We start from the raw sequence: 19,524 nt of genomic DNA, 5'->3' as shown, positions 1-19,524 counted from the left end.
AGACAGTGTCCCAACTTTTTGGGAATTGGGGTTGTTATTTTAAATACACAGTTGGTAAATAGAGCTTGAAAATGCATTTCCTCTACAGGTATTTACAACAATGTTTATTATCTTAATATATGTCCTAAAATTAGCAACAGGAATACACATTTGAAACCAATATCCTTTATGAGCATTCTCCTCACAATTGTCATCAGCAGCAATTAAATGGGAGGATGATTCAATGTGGAAAACTTTACTGAGCCATCTATTTCTGAATCAGAGATTAAACCCCTGATGACATGTTAATTGTACCAGGCAATAAGCTCTTTCACATTATTTTTATTGTTCCAATACTTTCAGTAATCACATTTTTCACAGACAAACTGTTTAACAAACAGCAATATAAAGATGGCTTTATTCTAATATTATTATTAATACAATAGGTTACATTTAAACCAAACATGTGTCTTTCTTTCTTTTCCTTTGTTTCTCAGACACACACAGTCACTTTTCTCTCTCTTGTTTACTCTGCAGTTGCTTGGTCATGTGCCTCATTGTGATGAGTGCCATCAGGAAGCAACATAGAATCAGAGCAGGGAAGGATACACAAGCCCACCACAGCTGCTTCTCTCCAAATATCTCCAGTACTGTATCTCTCCGCCTGGCATAATCCTGGAACAGGGCCTCGAGCTGGAACATGGTGCACAGGGACAGAAACAGGTGGAAGATCTGGTGACCCTGACCCACTAAGTCACAGTGGCCCGGGAAGAAGCGCTCAGGGATGGGACAGGAGAAGAAGAGGGCGGACAGAAGGAAAGATGCGATCTGTAGGGCGTGGAAGGGCATCGAGGGCTCCTGTGTCCAGGAGACGGTGAGCAGGCGATGCACTACTGGGCTGATGCCCAGCATGTAGGCTAGAGAGGTAGGGATGAGCTGGCAGATTTTACGCTGCACTGGATATGGCCGTCGATACCTGGACTTAGCGAAACAGCAGCCTGCACAGGAGAGCCACCCAAAGAAGGCAGCTCCAGGTAGAAACAGCAGCCCGATGCAGCTTTCTCTCCATGCTGCCTCTGACGTGTAAAAATAATGGCCAAGTGAGCAACCATACTGATACACAGCTACACCCACATAGTCCATGAAGAAGAAGAAGTAATGTGCATGTTCAGAGTGAGACTGAAAGAGGTGAGCTGCCACACTGAAGAATAAATAGGTGAGGGAAGACACCAGGAAGAGGCTCAGAGGTAGAGAAACAGAGTCAAAGGTGAACCCCAGGGCGCCTGCATGGGCCCACCAGCGGAGCAGCAGCACAGGTCCTGCCAACAAGTGTGTCCACACGTTCAGGGATTCATTGTGTCTCTGGAAGAGGCTGAGGAGGTAGTAGCGCCATGGCTGCTGGACAGGACGGTAGCCTGACAGGATGTAAGGCTCCCGGAAGAGAACGGGGACCTGGGAGGCGGTGACTGTCGGGCTGGATGATGGAAGGGAAGACGGGATGAGGTCAGAAAAGCGCGGCAGGTGGCTGAGGTGCTTGACACTCAGGGACAAGGTGCCAAGACGCTGCAGAATGTCGCTTGACATAGCTGGTTGATTGCTGAGCAGACTGGAGACACAACTGAAAGAGAGACAAAAGAGAGTTTGCTTTATATCTGGTGCCACACTGTATTTAAATGAATACTATGCAGAATTTCCTAAAAACATTTTAAAGAAACAATGTTAGAAATCATTCAAAAGTAATTCCTCTCAATCATCACTTATGACGTATGTGTGGTGCTGTATGTATCTACAGAGACCCCGCCTCTGCCTGTATTTTCTGTTTTCTTTACATTGGGTGTGTTTGGGACAATTTTCCCCAAGATGTTTTTTGTTATTTTAGGCAGTTCCTGTTGTGATGTTTTTTCAAGTGTTCATTTTTATGGTATTTTTATTTTATTTTAAATGCCTTATTTGATGCTGTAAAGGTTCATAGAGGTTCGTAGATTGGAAGCCCAAGACTAAACACACCGGAGAAAAAAGACTTGTGTCAATGCAGGCTTTTTATTTAGGTCACAGGTAAAGTTTTGCAGCGCTGACACAGCTCTTGCAGGATCCCAGTCAGAATAAGCCTTGATTTCTGTAATAATTCACATTTCATCTTCTACAGAAGTTGGACTTACGCGCAAACCGAGTACTGTTGGCCAGTTACCAATGACATGGGACAGGTCAACAGCTGTCTAAGTCTTGTTTTGAAGATTGTGATCCACAATGGCCCTCATTTATCAAACAAATGTACACCAGAAAGTGAGTGTAAAGTGGACGTACGATCATTTTTTATGCAAGGCTCTGCATTTATCAATTTGGACGTGAGCGGAGGGTACGATCAGATCTCACGTCTGGTCTCAGCTCGTGTACGCAAATTTGAGTCAGCGTGAAGTCCACACATCTGAGTCGGAGAATTGATCTTAGACTATAGTATCGATGCCTGGAGCTGATAAAACTGGGCCTCTATTTATATGCGCTCTACCAGGTGTGTCTTTCCCGGCCAAAACGGGATACTTGACAGGTATGCACTGGTGTGAGATATTTTGGGTTCACTTTCGTACAGTAAGTGAAGATGTGTCTAGTCTATGGTTCAGGACATTTGCAGGCATCACTCTATGGGTAAAGGGCTGAGAGAAAAATGGACACACCACTGAAATAAGTGGACAAAATTTGCTCCAAAATGAGAGTGAATCTTGAGTTTGCTTTCACTCTCACTGAGTCAGGGAAGAGGGGCCAAGTTTGAATGTTGTGTTTACAAACGGAAAGCAACAATTCCTGAATAGCATGCCTTTAATGACAATTCAAAATGGCAACCTAACGGAACCCACCATGCGCTTTGACGTGATCCCAACAAGCCCTATCTAGGGTTCTAAGTTTATAGTTATAGAATGCAGAAATCTACACAGTGAATCAGAGGTATGGAGACTGAGCTTAATCAATTTAAGGGGGTTAAAATCAGGAAATAAAGTTAATAAAACGTGTGCTTTGAATTAATGTATGAGAGATCATGTACATGCACATATACATTAGTTTGACAGATTTAACTTCTTTAGCCTATTTTCATCTGCAGTCTATGTCACATTATATTTACAAACCAACAGCCCACATAGTAAGAAAAAACAATGCACACAGCATGAGAGCAACACAACATTTTTCTCCAAGTTGTGCACACTGGAAATGCAGATATGTAGTCAAACCTGTAACAAGTATCCTCCTCTTATGACGCATATACATACAGAGAGAGAGAGAGAGAGAGAGAGAGATAGAGAGAGAGAGAGAGAGAGAGAGAGAGAGAGGGGAATGTAAACCACTGTTGTTTCCAAGGTAAATAAGCACCTGAGAAGGCAACCAGACAAACAGCCTCCCATCTGAGAACAGACTGCAACAGCTACTGTACCCTCCTCAGTGGGTGCGCCCTGACCATTTCCCCCTCTATTGTTGTCACAAAGACCAAAGGGAGTTACAGTGGGTGTTTTGGATTGAGTTGATCTTGGACTTACAAGAAGTCTTTGCCAATGAAGTTTATGGAGAAAAAAAACAGACCTGCTCCATGCAAGTTAGTCCTGAAAAACCAGTGCATTATTAGCTCATAAAGAAGCAAATTTGAGTTAGAAGTGCTATTTTCCTTTTATCTCGCTTTATTTTGCGACAAAGAAACTGCACATGTGCAGAAAAACATAAATCATTATGGTAACACAGACCAAATAGCAAAAATAAACCCTCAAATTCGCAAGTGTTTGAAATAAATAATTATCATCTTTTAAATTACGCGCGTCCAGGCTAACACTCTGTAGGCTACGATTCTGTGATGTTGGTCAAAGAAGAAATATCTCACCTGCTTGTATCAACACACCTGTTGCACCTCTGGAGTCACTGTAAGACGATAAACAAGCTGCTGTGTGCTTACAGGCTGCTGCAGCCCCTCTTCCTGTAGGAAGCGCCTACACCGAGTTCTCTATAGGCGAACATGTTAAGGTACAGACATAGCCGGAGGTGAAAACACAGCTGACCTGACAAACCGGAGAGTTGGGACTGTGGGCGGGGTTAAACTGACCAGAATGTGCAGTGATGGTCAAAAATCACACCAGCTTCTTATAATAGACTATATATTTATAGGTGCTTATTATGACAGTGACAGTAAATATAAAGTGTGTGTTAACCTTTATGTTATAATATTTTCTATCTGTAATTACAAAGAGTCACTTGTGTCATTGTTGGAAATTCTTTTTTTTCCTTTTTCCTCTCTTCATTTATTTTTCTTCTTCTTTTATATATAACTATTCCTGCCAAAGTCCATGTATCATGGTAAAATTCATATCCAATGGGGAGAAAATAATGTATAGAATAAAAACTACAATGCATGTGTCATTTTGCATGTATGTCTCCATCTACTGGGCGGTACTATACATTGCATTCATGTTCGCAACATTTAATTCCCCCTTGGGTGCACAATAAAAATACATGATATGGGAAAATGAAAATAAATACATGAATAAAATTAAAAAGGTCACACAACCAAACAGTTTGATGGATATTTTCAGGTCTGAAGTGCACAAAAAATGGATCCACTCTCAAAGTTTGGTGATTTAAACGTCTTACTTCAGCATCATTACATTGTTGGGAGACTCAGTTAAACTAGCACGCTATCATTAGGCCCTCTATATAAGCAGAATGTTTCTCCTTATACATTCAATGCAAAAGTTAAATTACATTAAGTAATTACATTTCTATACATCTAAATGTGGTAGTAATCAACTCAAGAAGATCAGTTATCATTTAAGCAATGATAAACATTTTTTAGACATGTACATGAAAATAAATTGTTAATATGTTTTGTCATCATCCAGATTTTCAGTTCTGACTGTTAATTAATTTCTCCATATATGTATAAACCTTTGCTGCATGGTCTGCTTGTATTTCACTTCGGCATCCTGTAAATCCATTTGGATAAAACCATATAAAAATAAATGAAAAAGAGTTCCTAGAGTATATTATATTATATAGTCATAGATATGACTTTGTGAACTTAAATCACTAAATATTAACTAATTATCTGTAACAGATGCAAAACTAACAAGATAATAACTCTCAAGCTTTGAGGTGTCATGGAAACTCTTTCAGCAAAGGTTAAAACCACCTGGACCAAGTGTAACATGATTTCAGCATTTCAATGCATTTTTAATGCAATCTTTTGTGTTTAATGTTTTTTGTGTGTTTTTATACGTTTTTTGTAAATTGTTTGTGTTTTTTGCGTTTTTACGTGTTTTGTGTATTTTTTGTGTTTTTTGTGTTTCTTTGTCATTTTTTGTGTTTTTTTGTGTGATTTCTGTGTGCTTTTATGTGCTTTTTGTATTTTTATTTTATTTTTTTATGTTTTTGTGTGTTTTTTTGTCATTTTTTTTGTGTTTTTGTAATTTTATTGTGTTTTTTATGTTTTTCTGTGTGTGCTTTGGTGTGTTTTTTACGGTGGCCCTGAAGTGCAAAACACAGTGGCAAATCAAAAAACACAACAACAAATCAGAAAACACAACAGCAAATAAAAAAAAATGATAATCAGGTCATATAGGTGAGGTTTTGCTGAAAACAATAATACCAACACTTGTTAAATCGTTTATACAGGCAGAATGAAAAAGAGTCAAAAACCAACAGAATAGCCCCAAACTCCAAAGGGTCATAATAAAAAAAATAATAATAATAATAAAAATAAATCAGGCCTGCGTGTCTGTCGCCATCTGCTGGACAAACTGATAGTTGCTTGGCTGGGTTGTCTCCCTGGTTTCCGCCTCTGAACAGCCCGCCCCTTCCTGCTCCATTTTCCCGCGACTTCTCCGAGGGGCGAGGTCATGTGGTTTCCCGGTGGATCCTATTGGACAGCTGGACGTTTACCCGCCGACTATGCAAAACGTACGTGCCGTGTCGACCAATCGCGTCTTACGCTGTACTTGTGCCCGGCACGCAGTGGCGCGAAAATGTTTCAGTGTGGAGTTTGACGGCCGCAGAGCACACATACCGTACGAAACTCTCTGCCAAATTTTAACATTTTAAAGTCTAATAAATAATCGCTTATCATGGCAACCGACGTCGTAGACGACCGTGAGATGAGAGAGGCCCAGAGGGATTACCTGGACTTTCTGGACGATGATGTAAGTCTCACTTTTATCCTGTTCGACAGTATGTGTGAGGGTTACGTGAGAAACCATGCGCTCACAATAAAAGAGCCTCATTTCATTTAATGAGTTTGCAATAAATATAGCTATTGGTATTTAAGAGACAGCAGTTTGCAAATGCTACATTATGTTATGAAGTTTGGTGCAAACGTTTAGTCCAGTTAATTGTTGAGTTAGCAGTAAGTTGATGCATCTTTCCTCTCAAGGCCAGTGGAATTATTATACTTTTTTTTCAAAACAATGAAAAAACACCAAATCCCTCTGCCTGTTTTCTGCAGCAAGACCAGGGGGTTTACCAAAGCAAAGTCCGGGACATGATCAGTGAGAATAAAGCTCGTCTCATCGTCAACATCAACGACCTGAGGAGACGCAACGAGGCCAGGGCTGCAAAGTAAGGAAGGAGCTCTTTGTTTGTGCAGAGGGACTGATGGATGTCATTTCGATGTGTCAATAAGTTGCTCATAACGTTTAGTTTAGCTCAATGAGCTGATCTAAGAACATTTGTCAGTGGGTTCAGGCCCTCTCAAGCAATATTAATAATTGCATATTATATTTGTCTCAACTCCGTCATAGCCTCACTTGGTCCTCTTTGACCAGTGTCCTTTGCTATTGTTTGAAAACTTAAGCTCAATTATGATCTCTCTCGTATGTTTAATTATACAAACAGTAATTTGGATTTATTGGACACCTGAAGTAAGCAGATATTGGATCCTGACTTCAGGGATGCAATCCACTGATTACCTTGGGACGGAACAATAGATTATTTTATTTAAACATTCACAGTTAGTTAATCGATTTGGGTTTTCCATTATCTGGATAATTGTGAATATATCATGAATTTCTTGAAAAACCTGTCTAGCTTGTTAGTCAGTCCTATATTGATCTCTTCATTTATTTTGAATTGCCACAAAAGTTATAACATAATCATTGTATGATGTGCTCTGGCTCTATTCTGTAGCATGCTGTACAGGCCATGAAAACACACTCCATCAGTAGAACAAACAAACTGACTGAGACTTTCAGGGTTTTTTTCTTATTTTTTTCCCTGTATTTGATGACCAAAAAGTGAAAGTGGAAATTGTGTCCATGACTTGGTAGAATAGAATATCTTTATTGTTATTGTACAGTGTACCACAAAATTAAAAGGGCTTCACCTTACGGTACTACCAAACATCCACAGTACAAGCAGGAAGAAAAAGATATAGATAGCTAGATAAAAAGATGCACATGCACACATGCACAAATGCGTGCATATACAGTTCTGGGGAAAAAATGAGACACCACTCTCACAAATGTTTCTTAAATCAGCATCTCAACATCTATGACAACCAGTCCATTCCAGTGTTTGTTACATTCCAGCACAAGCCTCCCCACTCCTTAATAAGACACTGATCAAGTGATGACCTGAACCAAATCTAATTTTGAGAAAGCTTGAGGTTATCCTATCAATAATGATTTCTAAATAACTATTTCTAAGTTAAAATATCAGTGTTGTGGTGTTTAAGAAAGGAATATGAACATGTTTTATTTGCATTATTCAAGGTATGAAAACGAGGCATCGTTTTTTGTTATTTTGACCAGTTTTTCATTTTCTGCCAATAAATGTCAGCACTTTTGATTTTTGTTGAAACAAAAATGTTAATTTTACTCAAACGCATACCAATAAATAGTAAAAACCAGCAAAACTGATCATTTTGCAGTGATCTCCTTATTTTTTTTCCAGAGCTGTACATACACACACACATTCTCACAACTAAGTGTTTGACTTGGTGTGTTGTTGTCTCTGTCAGACTGATGAGCAATGCCTTTGAGGAGCTGCTGGCATTCCAGCGGGCTCTGAAGGACCTGGTGGCCTCAGTGGACGCCACCTACGCCAAGCAGTATGAGGAGTTCTTCATCGCTCTGGAGGGCAGCTTCGGCTCCAAGCACGTCAGCCCCAGAACCCTGACCTCCCGCCTGCTGGGCAGCATGGTGTGTGTGGAGGGCATCATCACAAAGTGTAAGTTGATGTTTACTTTTCCCCTGATCTACAAATCCCTCCATAGTCTGGCCCCTACATACCTGTCTGACCTTCTGCACCACCACACCCCCTCCAGAGATCTACGGTCAGCTGACCAGCTGCTGTTGGAGGTGCCCAGGTCCAGACTACAAACAAGGGGCGACAGGGCCGTCTCAGTAGCAGCCCCCAGACCCTGGAACTGCCTCCCCCTCCACATCCGTGCAGCGCAGTCCCTAAATGTTTTTAAATCTCGCTTAAAAACCCACCTCCTTTCTCTTGCCTTCAATTAAAGTTTTTTCTTTCCTCCGGCAAGTGCTAGGGAATAGTCGCAGGTTCGCATGGTCTCAGTGGCAGTCGCAGGTTCGCATGGTCTCAGTGGCAGTCGCAGGTTCGCATGGTCTCAGTGGCAGTCGCAGGTTCGCATGGTCTCAGTGTCAGTCGCCGGTTCGCCTGGTCTTAGTGTTAGTCGCAGGTTCGCATGTAATCCCACAGTGATTTTAAAATGATCCCATCTTCTTTTATTCATTCATTCATTCATTACCATTAACCGCTTATCCGCAATCGGGTCGCGGGGGGCTGGAGCCCATCTTCTTTTAATTTATTTTAAATTTAATTTTGTTTTTTGTTTTCTTTTTACCTTCAATTCTGTATTTTATTGCACTTTTTGCACTTTTATGTGAAGCACTTGGTGCCGCTCAGCCGTCTGTAAATGTGCTATATAAATAAATTTGACTTTGATCATCACTTTGCACTTTAGTTTAATCTTAGATTTAAAAGGTTATTAATGCATGCGTTACCTCTTCATCCAGGTTCTCTGGTGCGTCCTAAAGTAGTGCGCAGCGTCCACTACTGCCCGGCTACCAAGAAGACGATGGAAAGGAAGTACACCGACATGACCTCGCTGGATGCCTTCCCTTCCACGGCCATCTACCCCACCAAGGTCACTATGGCAACATTTGTGTGCTTACCTTTCCGCGTCAAACCTGCTTTTTCTCACGTCACTTTCCTACCTTCTGTCTCCCCGGACAGGATGAGGAGAACAACCCTCTGGAGACAGAGTTCGGTCTCTCCATCTACAAGGACCACCAGACCATCACGGTGCAGGAGATGCCGGAGAAAGCCCCCGCTGGCCAGCTGCCCCGCTCCGTGGACATCATCCTGGACAACGACCTGGTGGACGTGGTCAAACCTGGAGACAGAGTGCAGGTCATCGGGACATACCGCTGTCTGCCTGGCAAGAAGGGAGGATTCACCTCCGGTACATTCAGGTGAGATGAGATAAAGTATCTTAATCCTCTGTACCTCAGAGTTTCAGTATAATTTTTCTCCTCCTGTCACATTTTCCTCACTGGAATATATAGTCCTGCACCTCTATGGAAACAGCACAGTCATGGTGAGAAGTAGGGAGAACACAAGCCTACCTAAATAGATGTGTGCGAACTGTAAAAAACTATTTAGGAGCACTTATGCGAGTGACTTTGTTTTGTGAAAATGTGTCCTTACAGTATGGGGCAGTTGACACCAAAACATGTATTGTGCATCTTAGTAACGTGCACCTATCTGCTCCAAAAACAAACGAAGACTCACTGCGTTTAACTGATTTTGTCACTGAAAAAAAATCACATGAACCACATGAGGTAGCTAAGCTAATGTGAGGCAATGAATTCCATCTAACAACTTGCAACAAGATAACAAAACATGTTAAATAAAAACATGGTAAAGCTTATGTTTTAAATGCTTTAATTTAAATGTATTTTCAAGGTTTAAAAAGTTACATGTTTTAACAGCTTTTTTTGTTACGTTCACCAATAGATTATATTCCATACTGTTTGATATGGACAGATAGCTCTGTAAAGTTTGAGCTTTTGATTTATGATAAAATAATAAGTAGATTAATCAAATAGATTTGGGAGCCAAGATTTCTGTCATACGCTGTGAATCCAAGCGATACTTTTTTCCAGATTACTATGAATTTGTGGTAAATATGATCAGCAAAAAAATCAAGACAGATGTCCAAAATAAATGCACCATTTCCCTGAGCTTTGAACTTGCATCAATGTCCTTCTTGAGTTTCTGCAAATATAGATTAGTCAGATAAAACCTGTGTAGCATCTTAAAGAATATCTCTTTGACTTTGTTAGTCAAGAGAAACGTGTGTGGCAAAAGCCAAACTTTCTCCCAACAAATATCTTTAAAAAAAAAAAAAAAGTAGACCAATAGGATAAAGCAGGGGTAAAAGTTGACAGTTGTTCAAGTGTGTTTATAAGCGTGTCACTTCATATTACACTTACTAGACTCGTTTATCCAAGCAATGAATGGCATAACTTTTCTTTGTATAATTTGAATAAATGTAGTCATTTATTTGCTTGCGATGTCTCCTGGTATCCTTTGTATTTGGGAAAAACACATTATTTATGTGCTCCTACATTTTTCAGCTTTAGAGCACATGTGCTTGTTGAGTTTCTGTCTATGGTTTCAGGTTTCTGGCTATTGTTTTTTCAAGAAACTGTTGGTGTTTTTTTTTTTTGGCTTTCAGAGAAATGCTGACTAAGTTTACCTTTAGTCTTTGTTATTAATTTCCCACCCTTTTCTCCTCAGGACCATCATGATCGCCTGCCACGTCAAACAGATGAGCAAGGAAGTGTCCCCCAACTTCTCAGCGGGCGATGTCGCCAAAATCCGTAACTTCAGCCAGTCTCGCTCCATCGTAAGGCTTCCATCTGTCCGCATGCTCGAGCTAAATGAAAATGATCTTGCAGTGATTGTATACGAAAATGAATTCCCGCTTTTTTCTGTTTCTACTCAGGATGTGTTTGACCAGCTGTCTCGCTCCCTGGCTCCCAGTATCCACGGCCACGAGTACATCAAGAAGGCTATCCTCTGCATGCTGCTCGGCGGTGTGGAGAAGGTGCTGGAGAACGGCTCACGCATCAGAGGAGACATCAACATCCTGCTCATCGGTACCACAGATTTAATGACGCTCTCTCAGTGTGCTTTGATATCTCAGATTTGTTTGGGAGACGATTAATTCAGGGTTCGTACGGGTGCTTGAAATCCTTAAATGCTTTAATTTAAATGTATTTTCAAGGTTTAAAAATTGGATACAGTGCTTGTAGATGCTTGAAATTCTTACTGTATTTCTCTTGCAATCTGTATATATCCATCCTATATCCATCTATAGACTATAGATAATCACGGCTGCTCAGTTGGTAGAGTTGGTTGGCCCCCAACCGAAGGGTTGGTGGTTCGATCCCTGACCGTCGCAGCCTACATGTCGAAGTATCGAAGATACTGCAAGATACTGAACCCCAAATTGCTCCCGATGCTGTGTTCATCGGTGTGTGAATGAATTCCCAATGGTGGCAGGTGGGACTGTTTAGGGTAGCCTCTGCCACCAGTATGAATGTGTGTGTGAAAGGGTGAATGAGCGCAGGCTGTAGTGTAAAGCGCTTTGAGTGGTCGCAAAGCGACTAGAAAAGCGCTATATAAGTGCAGGTCCATTTACCATTTACATGTTCAATGTAAAAATAATGAGTAGGAGTAGCCTATCTGAAATGAATCCTCCTAAAAGTGTAATCCCATCGCTGCTGGTATGGTTGAGTGAATCTCCCCCTTTTAGTATGTAAGTACTCATCTAAAACATGCAATTCACAACGGGTGTAAGATACTGGAAAAGCTTGAAAATGGACCTTGAAGGTCCTTGAAAAATGCTTGAATTTACCACTGAAAAAGTGTACGAACCCTGTTAATTTCAGATGTGTCTTTTCTCTACCAGGTGATCCATCAGTAGCAAAGTCCCAGCTGCTGCGTTATGTGCTCCACACAGCGCCCAGGGCCATCCCCACCACCGGCCGAGGATCCTCCGGAGTGGGTCTGACCGCTGCAGTGACCACCGACCAGGAGACGGGTAGGACGATTTAAAGATTCTTTTACTGGTTTATGAATCTCTTAATGGTCTTAGTCCAGCCTATTTATCTGATTTCCTTTTATGAGGACCCTCGGGTCTTCTGGAAGTGGCCTTTTGGTAATACCAAAAGTTAGAATGAAAACCCACAGTGAGGTGTCATTTTCTCACTGTGGTCCACGTTGGTGGAACAGCTGAAGACCTGAGGGCATCGGAGACTGTTCATATTTTTAAGAGCAAACTTAAGATTTATCTTTTTACTTTGGCATTTACTTGGACCATTTTTAATTTTTTTAATTTTTCATCTTTTTTATCTAGCTTTATAACTTTTTATTATAATATTATTTATTTATTTATCTTACCTTACTTTATTTTTATTTATTTTATCTAATTAATTTCTAACCTGCCTCCAGTGTTTCCTCATTGCTTGATGTTGAGATGACGCTTCCTCAGTTTGTGCTTCGTTTTTAATGGGATGGGTGGGGTGGAGGGTGTTTTTTTATGTGAAGCACTTCATTACATTTCTCTTGTATGAAAAGTGCTATACAAATAAAGGCTGATTGGTTGATAGGACACACATATGCCTGAGCATAGGAACACGTCTGGCTGTAGCTGTAGGTTACCTTTTCTGTTTCTCTCCCCAAGGCGAGCGTCGTCTGGAGGCGGGTGCCATGGTGCTGGCTGACCGCGGCGTGGTGTGCATCGACGAGTTCGACAAAATGTCCGACATGGACCGCACGGCCATCCACGAGGTGATGGAGCAGGGCCGCGTCACCATCGCCAAGGCCGGCATCCACGCCCGCCTCAACGCCCGCTGTTCCGTGCTGGCGGCCGCTAACCCCGTCTACGGCCGGGTGAGTGACTCGGCACGCCAGAACTGGTTTGATCTTTTAGCCGGCTACGTGTTTTACTAACCCTTTTCCCTGTCCGCTCTGTCCGTGCAGTACGACCAGTATAAAACCCCCATGGAGAACATTGGCCTGCAAGACTCCCTGCTGTCCCGTTTTGACCTCCTGTTCATCGTGCTGGATCAGATGGACGCAGAGCAGGACCGTGAGATCTCAGACCATGTGCTGAGGATGCACCGCTACCGCGACCCCCGTGAGCAGGAGGGAGCAGGTATGTGCATCAGGCAACTACACCCATTTAAAAAAAAAAAAAAAAAAAAATTCATACATGCAATTCCCATGTCTGAGACAGTTCAAAAGTATTATTACACATGAACACTAAAAACTAATTTGTGATGTCAAGTATGAAAACTGCTCCGTAGATGATGAATTGGGAGAGATGTTGGAGGACACTGATGGTACCCGAGTGATCTTTGTGAGACTATATCATAACCCCAGTTAACACAATATGTTTTGACAATTTTATTACTGGGCTTTCTCAGTCTCAATCACATGACTGTCTATAGTGAATTGCAAATGAATCATACATTTTATCTGTTAAAATTGTAGCTTAACCCTCTGAACCCCCACCACCCTCTGAAAAGTATGTTTTCTTTAAATGCTCGACAAAAATACACAAAATAAAGAAACTGTAAAAACAGGCATTATCAGGATTTGAACTTTCCAACGGTCCTTGAATGTGTCCTAGATTATGAAAGCTTCTGTTAGAAAAAGTAACCAAAACAAAGCTTAACATTTTTATATTTCTGTCAAAATCGCTTTATTCTAAATTTATAATTTAAATTGTTGCCAAAATAGACTGTTTGGAATAACCAGATCCCGTTAAATTCTGATTATTAAAATTATTCAGTGAACATCGGAAACAGCAGGCTGTTTAGAGCGGACAGGAGAGGTTATCCTGCACAGAAGACATTTTTGAGTTGTTCACACTTCAAGCTGATATCGTTTGGGGTTCAGAGGGTTAAATTCCCATTTAATACTATTTATTGCCTTAGTATTTGTTTAAAAGTATCTAAAATGGCATGTTTCCCTGGTTTGTTTCGCAGCCATGGCTCTGGGTGGGACAGTTGACGTCTTGGCTACGGACGACCCAGACGCAATAGCAGAAGAGCACGAGGAGCTGCAGGTCTACGAGAAACATAACAACCTGCTGCACGGAAGCAAGAGAAAGAAGTACGCACACAGTATCTGCCTCGGCAGGGGATAGAAACACCTGTTCAATGTCATTGTCATTATCGTCCAGTGCACTGGTTCCTAACCTTAACTAGGTGCCACCAAAGCTTCACAGGGGGTCGTGAGGCCGTCTTAATTTCCAGGGGGGTAAAATAACTCTACATGCACAGTTGGCCTACAAAGTCCTGGGGAGTGATGATATTGGTATCATGAAACTAGAGGACCGAAGGAATCAATTGATGCCGTGTCATCATATCTTGGGGACAAGAGGTTTAAATAATGCTCCAAAATTTGGCTACATTTTCTTGAGGAAAAACTTGCAGGGTCATTAAAGATCTCTTATTAGAAGATGATGATAATAATAATAATAATGCCTCCTTTGTTTCAGGGACAAGATTGTGAGTAAGGAGTTCATGAGGAAGTACATCCATATCGCCAAGGCTGTGAAACCTGTGCTGACGGAAGAGGCAGCCACTCACATCGCAGAAGAGTACGCAAGGCTGAGGAGCCAGGAGCAGATGGGTGCTGATATCGCCAGGGTGAGCCAGAGAGAACACACACGCACACGCACACGCACACGCACACGCACACACACACACACACACACACACACACACACACACACACCTACTATATACACAAGAGCTGATAGAAAGCACACAAACTGATTACTATAGTGATTAAACTCACTATCCCTCTGAACTCCAAGCAGTATCAGGGTGTTTTTTTTTTGCTCCATCTAGGTAATTTATTTGTAACCATGGAGAAATTCAGATATCCAGCAGCAGCAGCTGACAATACAGTGCAACAGGCAACACAATTAACAGGTAATAAATTAAATAGACAGTATTATTTAGCACTGACTATGTATTGCTCAGTGCAAGTGTCATTAAAAATTGATAAATACAAATTATTATTATTTTTATTATATATTGATTATTAGACATCAAGACACTGTTCAGGGAGAGAGAGCTTTAAATGGCACATATAAAAGTGATTGTGATGAAATATCACTATTTTAAGTTTAATTGTTTACTTTTACTTTTCCAGAAAGGTTTTTCATGGGTTTTTTTAAGGAATGTTGGATATCTGAAAGTCCAACAACAATTTCTAGTTTTAACAGGTTTTTTTTACTATGATGTATGGTGTAATATTAGGATTTTATTTTTTTTAGCCGCACAACATAACCCCACAGCCCTCAAGTGGTCTTGAAAGACGTGTCTCTTCTTGACAACATTACACTTAAAGCTTCTGTCGGAAAAAAGTAACCAAAGCTAAGCTTCAAATTCTGATTTAATCAAAATCACGTTGTTTTTACATTTCCTATTTAAAATGCGACCCATTATAAACCGTTCACACAAACAAGATCCTTTAAAACACAAAATTTCAACTGGTTAGTCATGACTGTCAGTGATGTGACACAGCTGAACTGCAGGCTGCTTACACAGAACAGAGAGGAGAGGACAAGAAAGGTTGCTAGCAGAAGTTGTAAAAAATGTAAAAAGCTGAATATGTATAGCACACAGAGCTATTTTTTTCCCAATTTTGGAACAACACTTGTGGGCACTTGAGAAAATGTTGCATATATAGATTCTATTTTTTGTAAACTAAATAAATATAACAATTAAAAATATTTTCATAGCTTGAGTTAAAAGGATCATTCGGATATTGTACTGTAGTGGCAAACGTAGATCTTATTTCTAAAGCCACTCGATTTATTACCATCGGAGAATCGGGTCGTAGTTTCGTTTTCGTTTTTATTTCTCGTTGCTGAATCCAGGTATTTCCATTAATACACACATCATTCCAAGCTTCTCTTGGTTTTCACAACGGTCCACAACATCAGGAAGTAACGGTAACATCTGAAAGTGACGGTCAAAAAACCTTTTTTCCCTGTACCTCTTAGCACTCTTCTAATCAACCTTTTTACCTTTTAGCAAGTCCTTCAGAATAATGCAATGTGCATGAGCAGCGCCTACCTCAGGTGCTGTGGTAAATTTGACAACTATGCAATAAAAGGCAATAATGTCATAACACAACCAAAACCAATATAAAACACGCTGTAATCTAAACTAAAAATCTCAACTTTCTTTAACTTAATATTGGCTCCTACATCTACCTAGTGGAAACCCTGCAGACACACAGCTCCAAGTACCTGTTGTGTGAGGACCATGTGAACATGCTCTGACCTTGTTCCCTCCCTCCTCAGACCTCCCCAGTGACAGCCCGTAGCCTGGAGACTCTGATCCGTCTGTCCACCGCGCACGCCAAGGCCCGCATGAGCAAAGCCATAGAGCTGCAGGACACTGAGGTCGCCGTGGAGCTCGTCCAGTTCGCTTACTTTAAAAAGGTCAGTACTGCTGTGCTTGCTTAAGAGTGGAATGATGACTCGACAACCGAGTTTTCATCTCTAACATATTGAATTAACTCTATGTCTGGGTTCTTCGTTTGTCTCCGCAGGTTCTGGAGAAAGAGAAGAAACGTTCGAGGCAGGAGCAGGACTCTGGTTCAGAGGAAGAAGCGGAAGAGCAGTCGGCCACTCAGCCTTCACAGAGAGCTACGAGGAAGAGGTAAACACTGACACACGTACACAAAATGAGTTAAAATATTGCTCCCACTGCAATCATGAGTGAAACTAACCTGTGTGTCCTGCAGGGGGCGACGTGGTTCTCAGGGCAGCGATCCCTATGACTTCAGTGAAGAGCAGGAAGTCCCTGACAGTAAGATCACTTCTCTTATGTTCAAACACTCTGTAGTCTGCTTTCATTTTCTGACAGACTCACTCTTCCTCAGCTTAGGACAGCTACTCTTCCATATGCATCGTTTTTTGTAGCTTCTTTAATTGTATTTATTTAGAGCGATACTGTTCCCCTCTTTACTTTTGAAGAATAAACTGCAGACTAATATGTATACATATGATCTTGTAGCATAAATTGGGTGTCAAAATCCACTAATGGTAGCCTTTTATAAATATTTTAATTACTAATACTTAGAATATCCATCGACATTCTCAGTATTTACTGTGTGATGAAAATGTATGGGCATCCAAAGAAAAAAAATATTTCATTTAATTTTCAGTCAAATTTCTATGCAAATATTGCATTTAGCACATTTTCATTGTACTTCAATATTTCTGTTACTTTATACTCAACAGCTATAGTTGTTAGTTAGACTGATATTTTACACACAATGAAATTATGAAATATAATGCACTGTGACTGACTAACCTGTTTGTCAGTTTACGAAGCTGTCAAAGTGACTTCAACCAGCTAAGAATACATACAATTAAAATGTTAATTAAAAAAAAATATATATTATATATCTAATGCTTATTGATTTAAGTGAACTCCGCTGATAATACTTGTGGTGCACTGACTACGTTTACATACACACAATAGACCGAAACCCTGGTTTACATGACAAGTACATGACGTAAAAATTTTTTACCATTCGCAGCCAGTGCAAGTGATTAGGTGCAACAGATTGGGTGCCCTAATTGATGTTCCTCATCAGCTACCGCTAGTTTCAGAACCCGATTCTCTGTATGCATTTCAACTCACATGGGATTTTCTGCTCTTTAGTTCAGGCCGGAACCCCAAAACCAACCAAACCACAGCAGGAGGAGCCCATGGATGCCACATCACAGGCTGAAGACACTGAGCTCTCTGCAGAAAGGTGGGTCGAACTAAACAGACTAAGTCGTTCATGATCACTGCTTCTACCTGCTATGTTAGAACAGAGTGATTGCAAAGGTTGGAAGTGACTTAATTCAATTCAAGTAGGTGTTTTTCTGGATTCGTTGGCAATTTAGGTTTAGCAATGTAATCAAATCTTTGCGTTTCCTCCACCAGGCTGAAGGAGTTCAAGTCCTCCCTGTTCGCAGTGTTCCAGTCTGCTCACGCTCAGTCGGTCAAGATGAAGATGCTGATGGAAGACATCAACAAGGAGCGCCAGACTCTCTTCACAGAGCCCGAGGTCCGCGCCGCTTTGACTCGCATGCAGGATGACAACCAGGTCATGGTGGCTGATGACATCATCTTCCTCATCTGAGGGAGGGGGCGAGATGACTGTTTCTGAAAATGTGTATATGGACTTTAAAAGAAACTTTAAAACTGATTTCTATTCAAATGTACATTTTGGGGTTTTTTTCCACCTGATATTGGACACATCGTTTGTACCTGTGCATCCTCAGTTTCATCTCATTCCACACTCAGAAAGACAAACAGGCCCCTGAACTGTAATCTGCCACACATCAAACACTGACAATAATCAGAAGCCGTTTATTCTTGTGATGGATTTGGATCTGCTGTGGTGCTGATTGTTCCATCTGATGAAATCGCGAAACCAAGCAGCATTGCTACACCATAATAAGTCATGAAGTCATTAAACCAAAACTTCTAATGTCTGGATTTGTATATAGTTAAAGAAAAGTTTTGAAATTGTTAATTAGTTGTGTATTAAAAAATAAAATGTAATGTTTGGGAAACAACACTGGCTCTTAAATGAATTGACAGTGCTTCTTTACAGAATGATGCTTAATACCTTTACTTTACAGTCTGTAAATATTCTACATCCTGAGGTTACACTTCAGGCCTGATGCTACAAACGTGAAGCTCAAAATGTGTGCGAATGAATCGAGACAAAGTCAAAATGTTTATTAGTTGGACGAGAAACTAGCCCCCAAAGTGCCACAACTCAGCAAAGGCGAGCGAGTAGAAGGCACATAAGGGGTGTTTCCATTACATTTCAACAGTTCAGGACATGAAAAAAATGCTTCAACAGCTTTCCATAATAATCTCTCCGGTCTGGCCAGCTTCAGACCGCGGCTGTGTTTGAGTTTGTCTGATAGAATTGGCTGTAAAAGTAGCGTGAGATGCTGGAGAACTTTGTGATTTCCCAGAAGAGCTCTTCTCAAATGAGAAAACCGCTCCTGTACCACTGTGTTTACAAGAAGCATTTTATATGAAACCCCCAATGAATCCAGACATCGCTTTGTGTGGGAGTCCGACAAAGTTCACACACGCTCACTGTTCATCCTCCCCCTACCCTTCAAGTCATTACTCCAGATTATATTTCAAGTGGTGGGGTTGCACCCACACATTGAAGACTGACACTATTGGACTATTGGCTACAAAACTAAACTGTGGCTCTGATCAGTAAGAAGATAAGGCCCAGATGAGGAGCTTGCAACCACTGCCACCATAATCCAGGACACAGGAGGCCTTGAGGTCTCTACACCCACGGGTGACTCATATCACATATTGTACCAAAGGCTACAACCTGCAGCCTTCTCGCATCTTCCACCTCAGCTAAGACCAAGTTTAGTTTTGGTTTTTCTTTTACAGCTGGGTTGCAGGATGGTAATAGTAA

At 41.0% G+C, this 19,524-nt stretch overlaps 2 protein-coding genes across 3 annotated transcripts; one reads left to right on the top strand and one right to left on the bottom strand.

The window, feature by feature from the left end:
• Positions 1-308: 308 nt before the first annotated feature.
• Positions 309-4,193, bottom strand: paqr8 (progestin and adipoQ receptor family member VIII). Of its 2 annotated transcripts, none has more exons than XM_059356636.1 (2): positions 3,839-4,193; positions 309-1,597 (listed from the first exon to the last, which is right to left on the bottom strand). In XM_059356636.1, exon 2 carries the CDS (start codon positions 1,561-1,563, stop codon positions 487-489), a length of 1,077 nt encoding a protein of 358 aa, XP_059212619.1. In that variant the 5' UTR covers positions 1,564-1,597; positions 3,839-4,193; the 3' UTR covers positions 309-486. The 2 variants fall into 2 exon arrangements, with proteins under 2 accessions (XP_059212619.1, XP_059212620.1); XM_059356637.1 differs by having other exon boundaries at positions 309-1,585.
• A 1,778-nt stretch (positions 4,194-5,971) lies between these two features.
• Positions 5,972-18,643, top strand: mcm3 (minichromosome maintenance complex component 3). The gene is made up of 17 exons (XM_059355663.1): positions 5,972-6,146; positions 6,449-6,561; positions 7,961-8,169; positions 8,979-9,109; positions 9,199-9,437; positions 10,768-10,876; positions 10,976-11,129; positions 11,945-12,076; positions 12,719-12,927; positions 13,018-13,192; positions 14,028-14,154; positions 14,543-14,693; positions 16,364-16,504; positions 16,615-16,724; positions 16,810-16,874; positions 17,736-17,829; positions 18,006-18,643. The coding sequence occupies exons 1-17, from the start codon at positions 6,072-6,074 to the stop codon at positions 18,202-18,204; spliced, it is 2,433 nt and encodes an 810-aa protein (XP_059211646.1). The 5' UTR covers positions 5,972-6,071; the 3' UTR covers positions 18,205-18,643.
• The last annotated feature ends 881 nt before the right edge of the window (positions 18,644-19,524 follow it).

This window comes from Centropristis striata, chromosome 18 (assembly GCF_030273125.1).
Source record: "Centropristis striata isolate RG_2023a ecotype Rhode Island chromosome 18, C.striata_1.0, whole genome shotgun sequence".
Classification (NCBI taxonomy): domain Eukaryota; kingdom Metazoa; phylum Chordata; class Actinopteri; order Perciformes; family Serranidae; genus Centropristis; species Centropristis striata.
The sequence above is the reverse complement of the archived record's forward strand: the minus strand, read 5'-3'. Positions and strand labels throughout refer to the sequence as shown.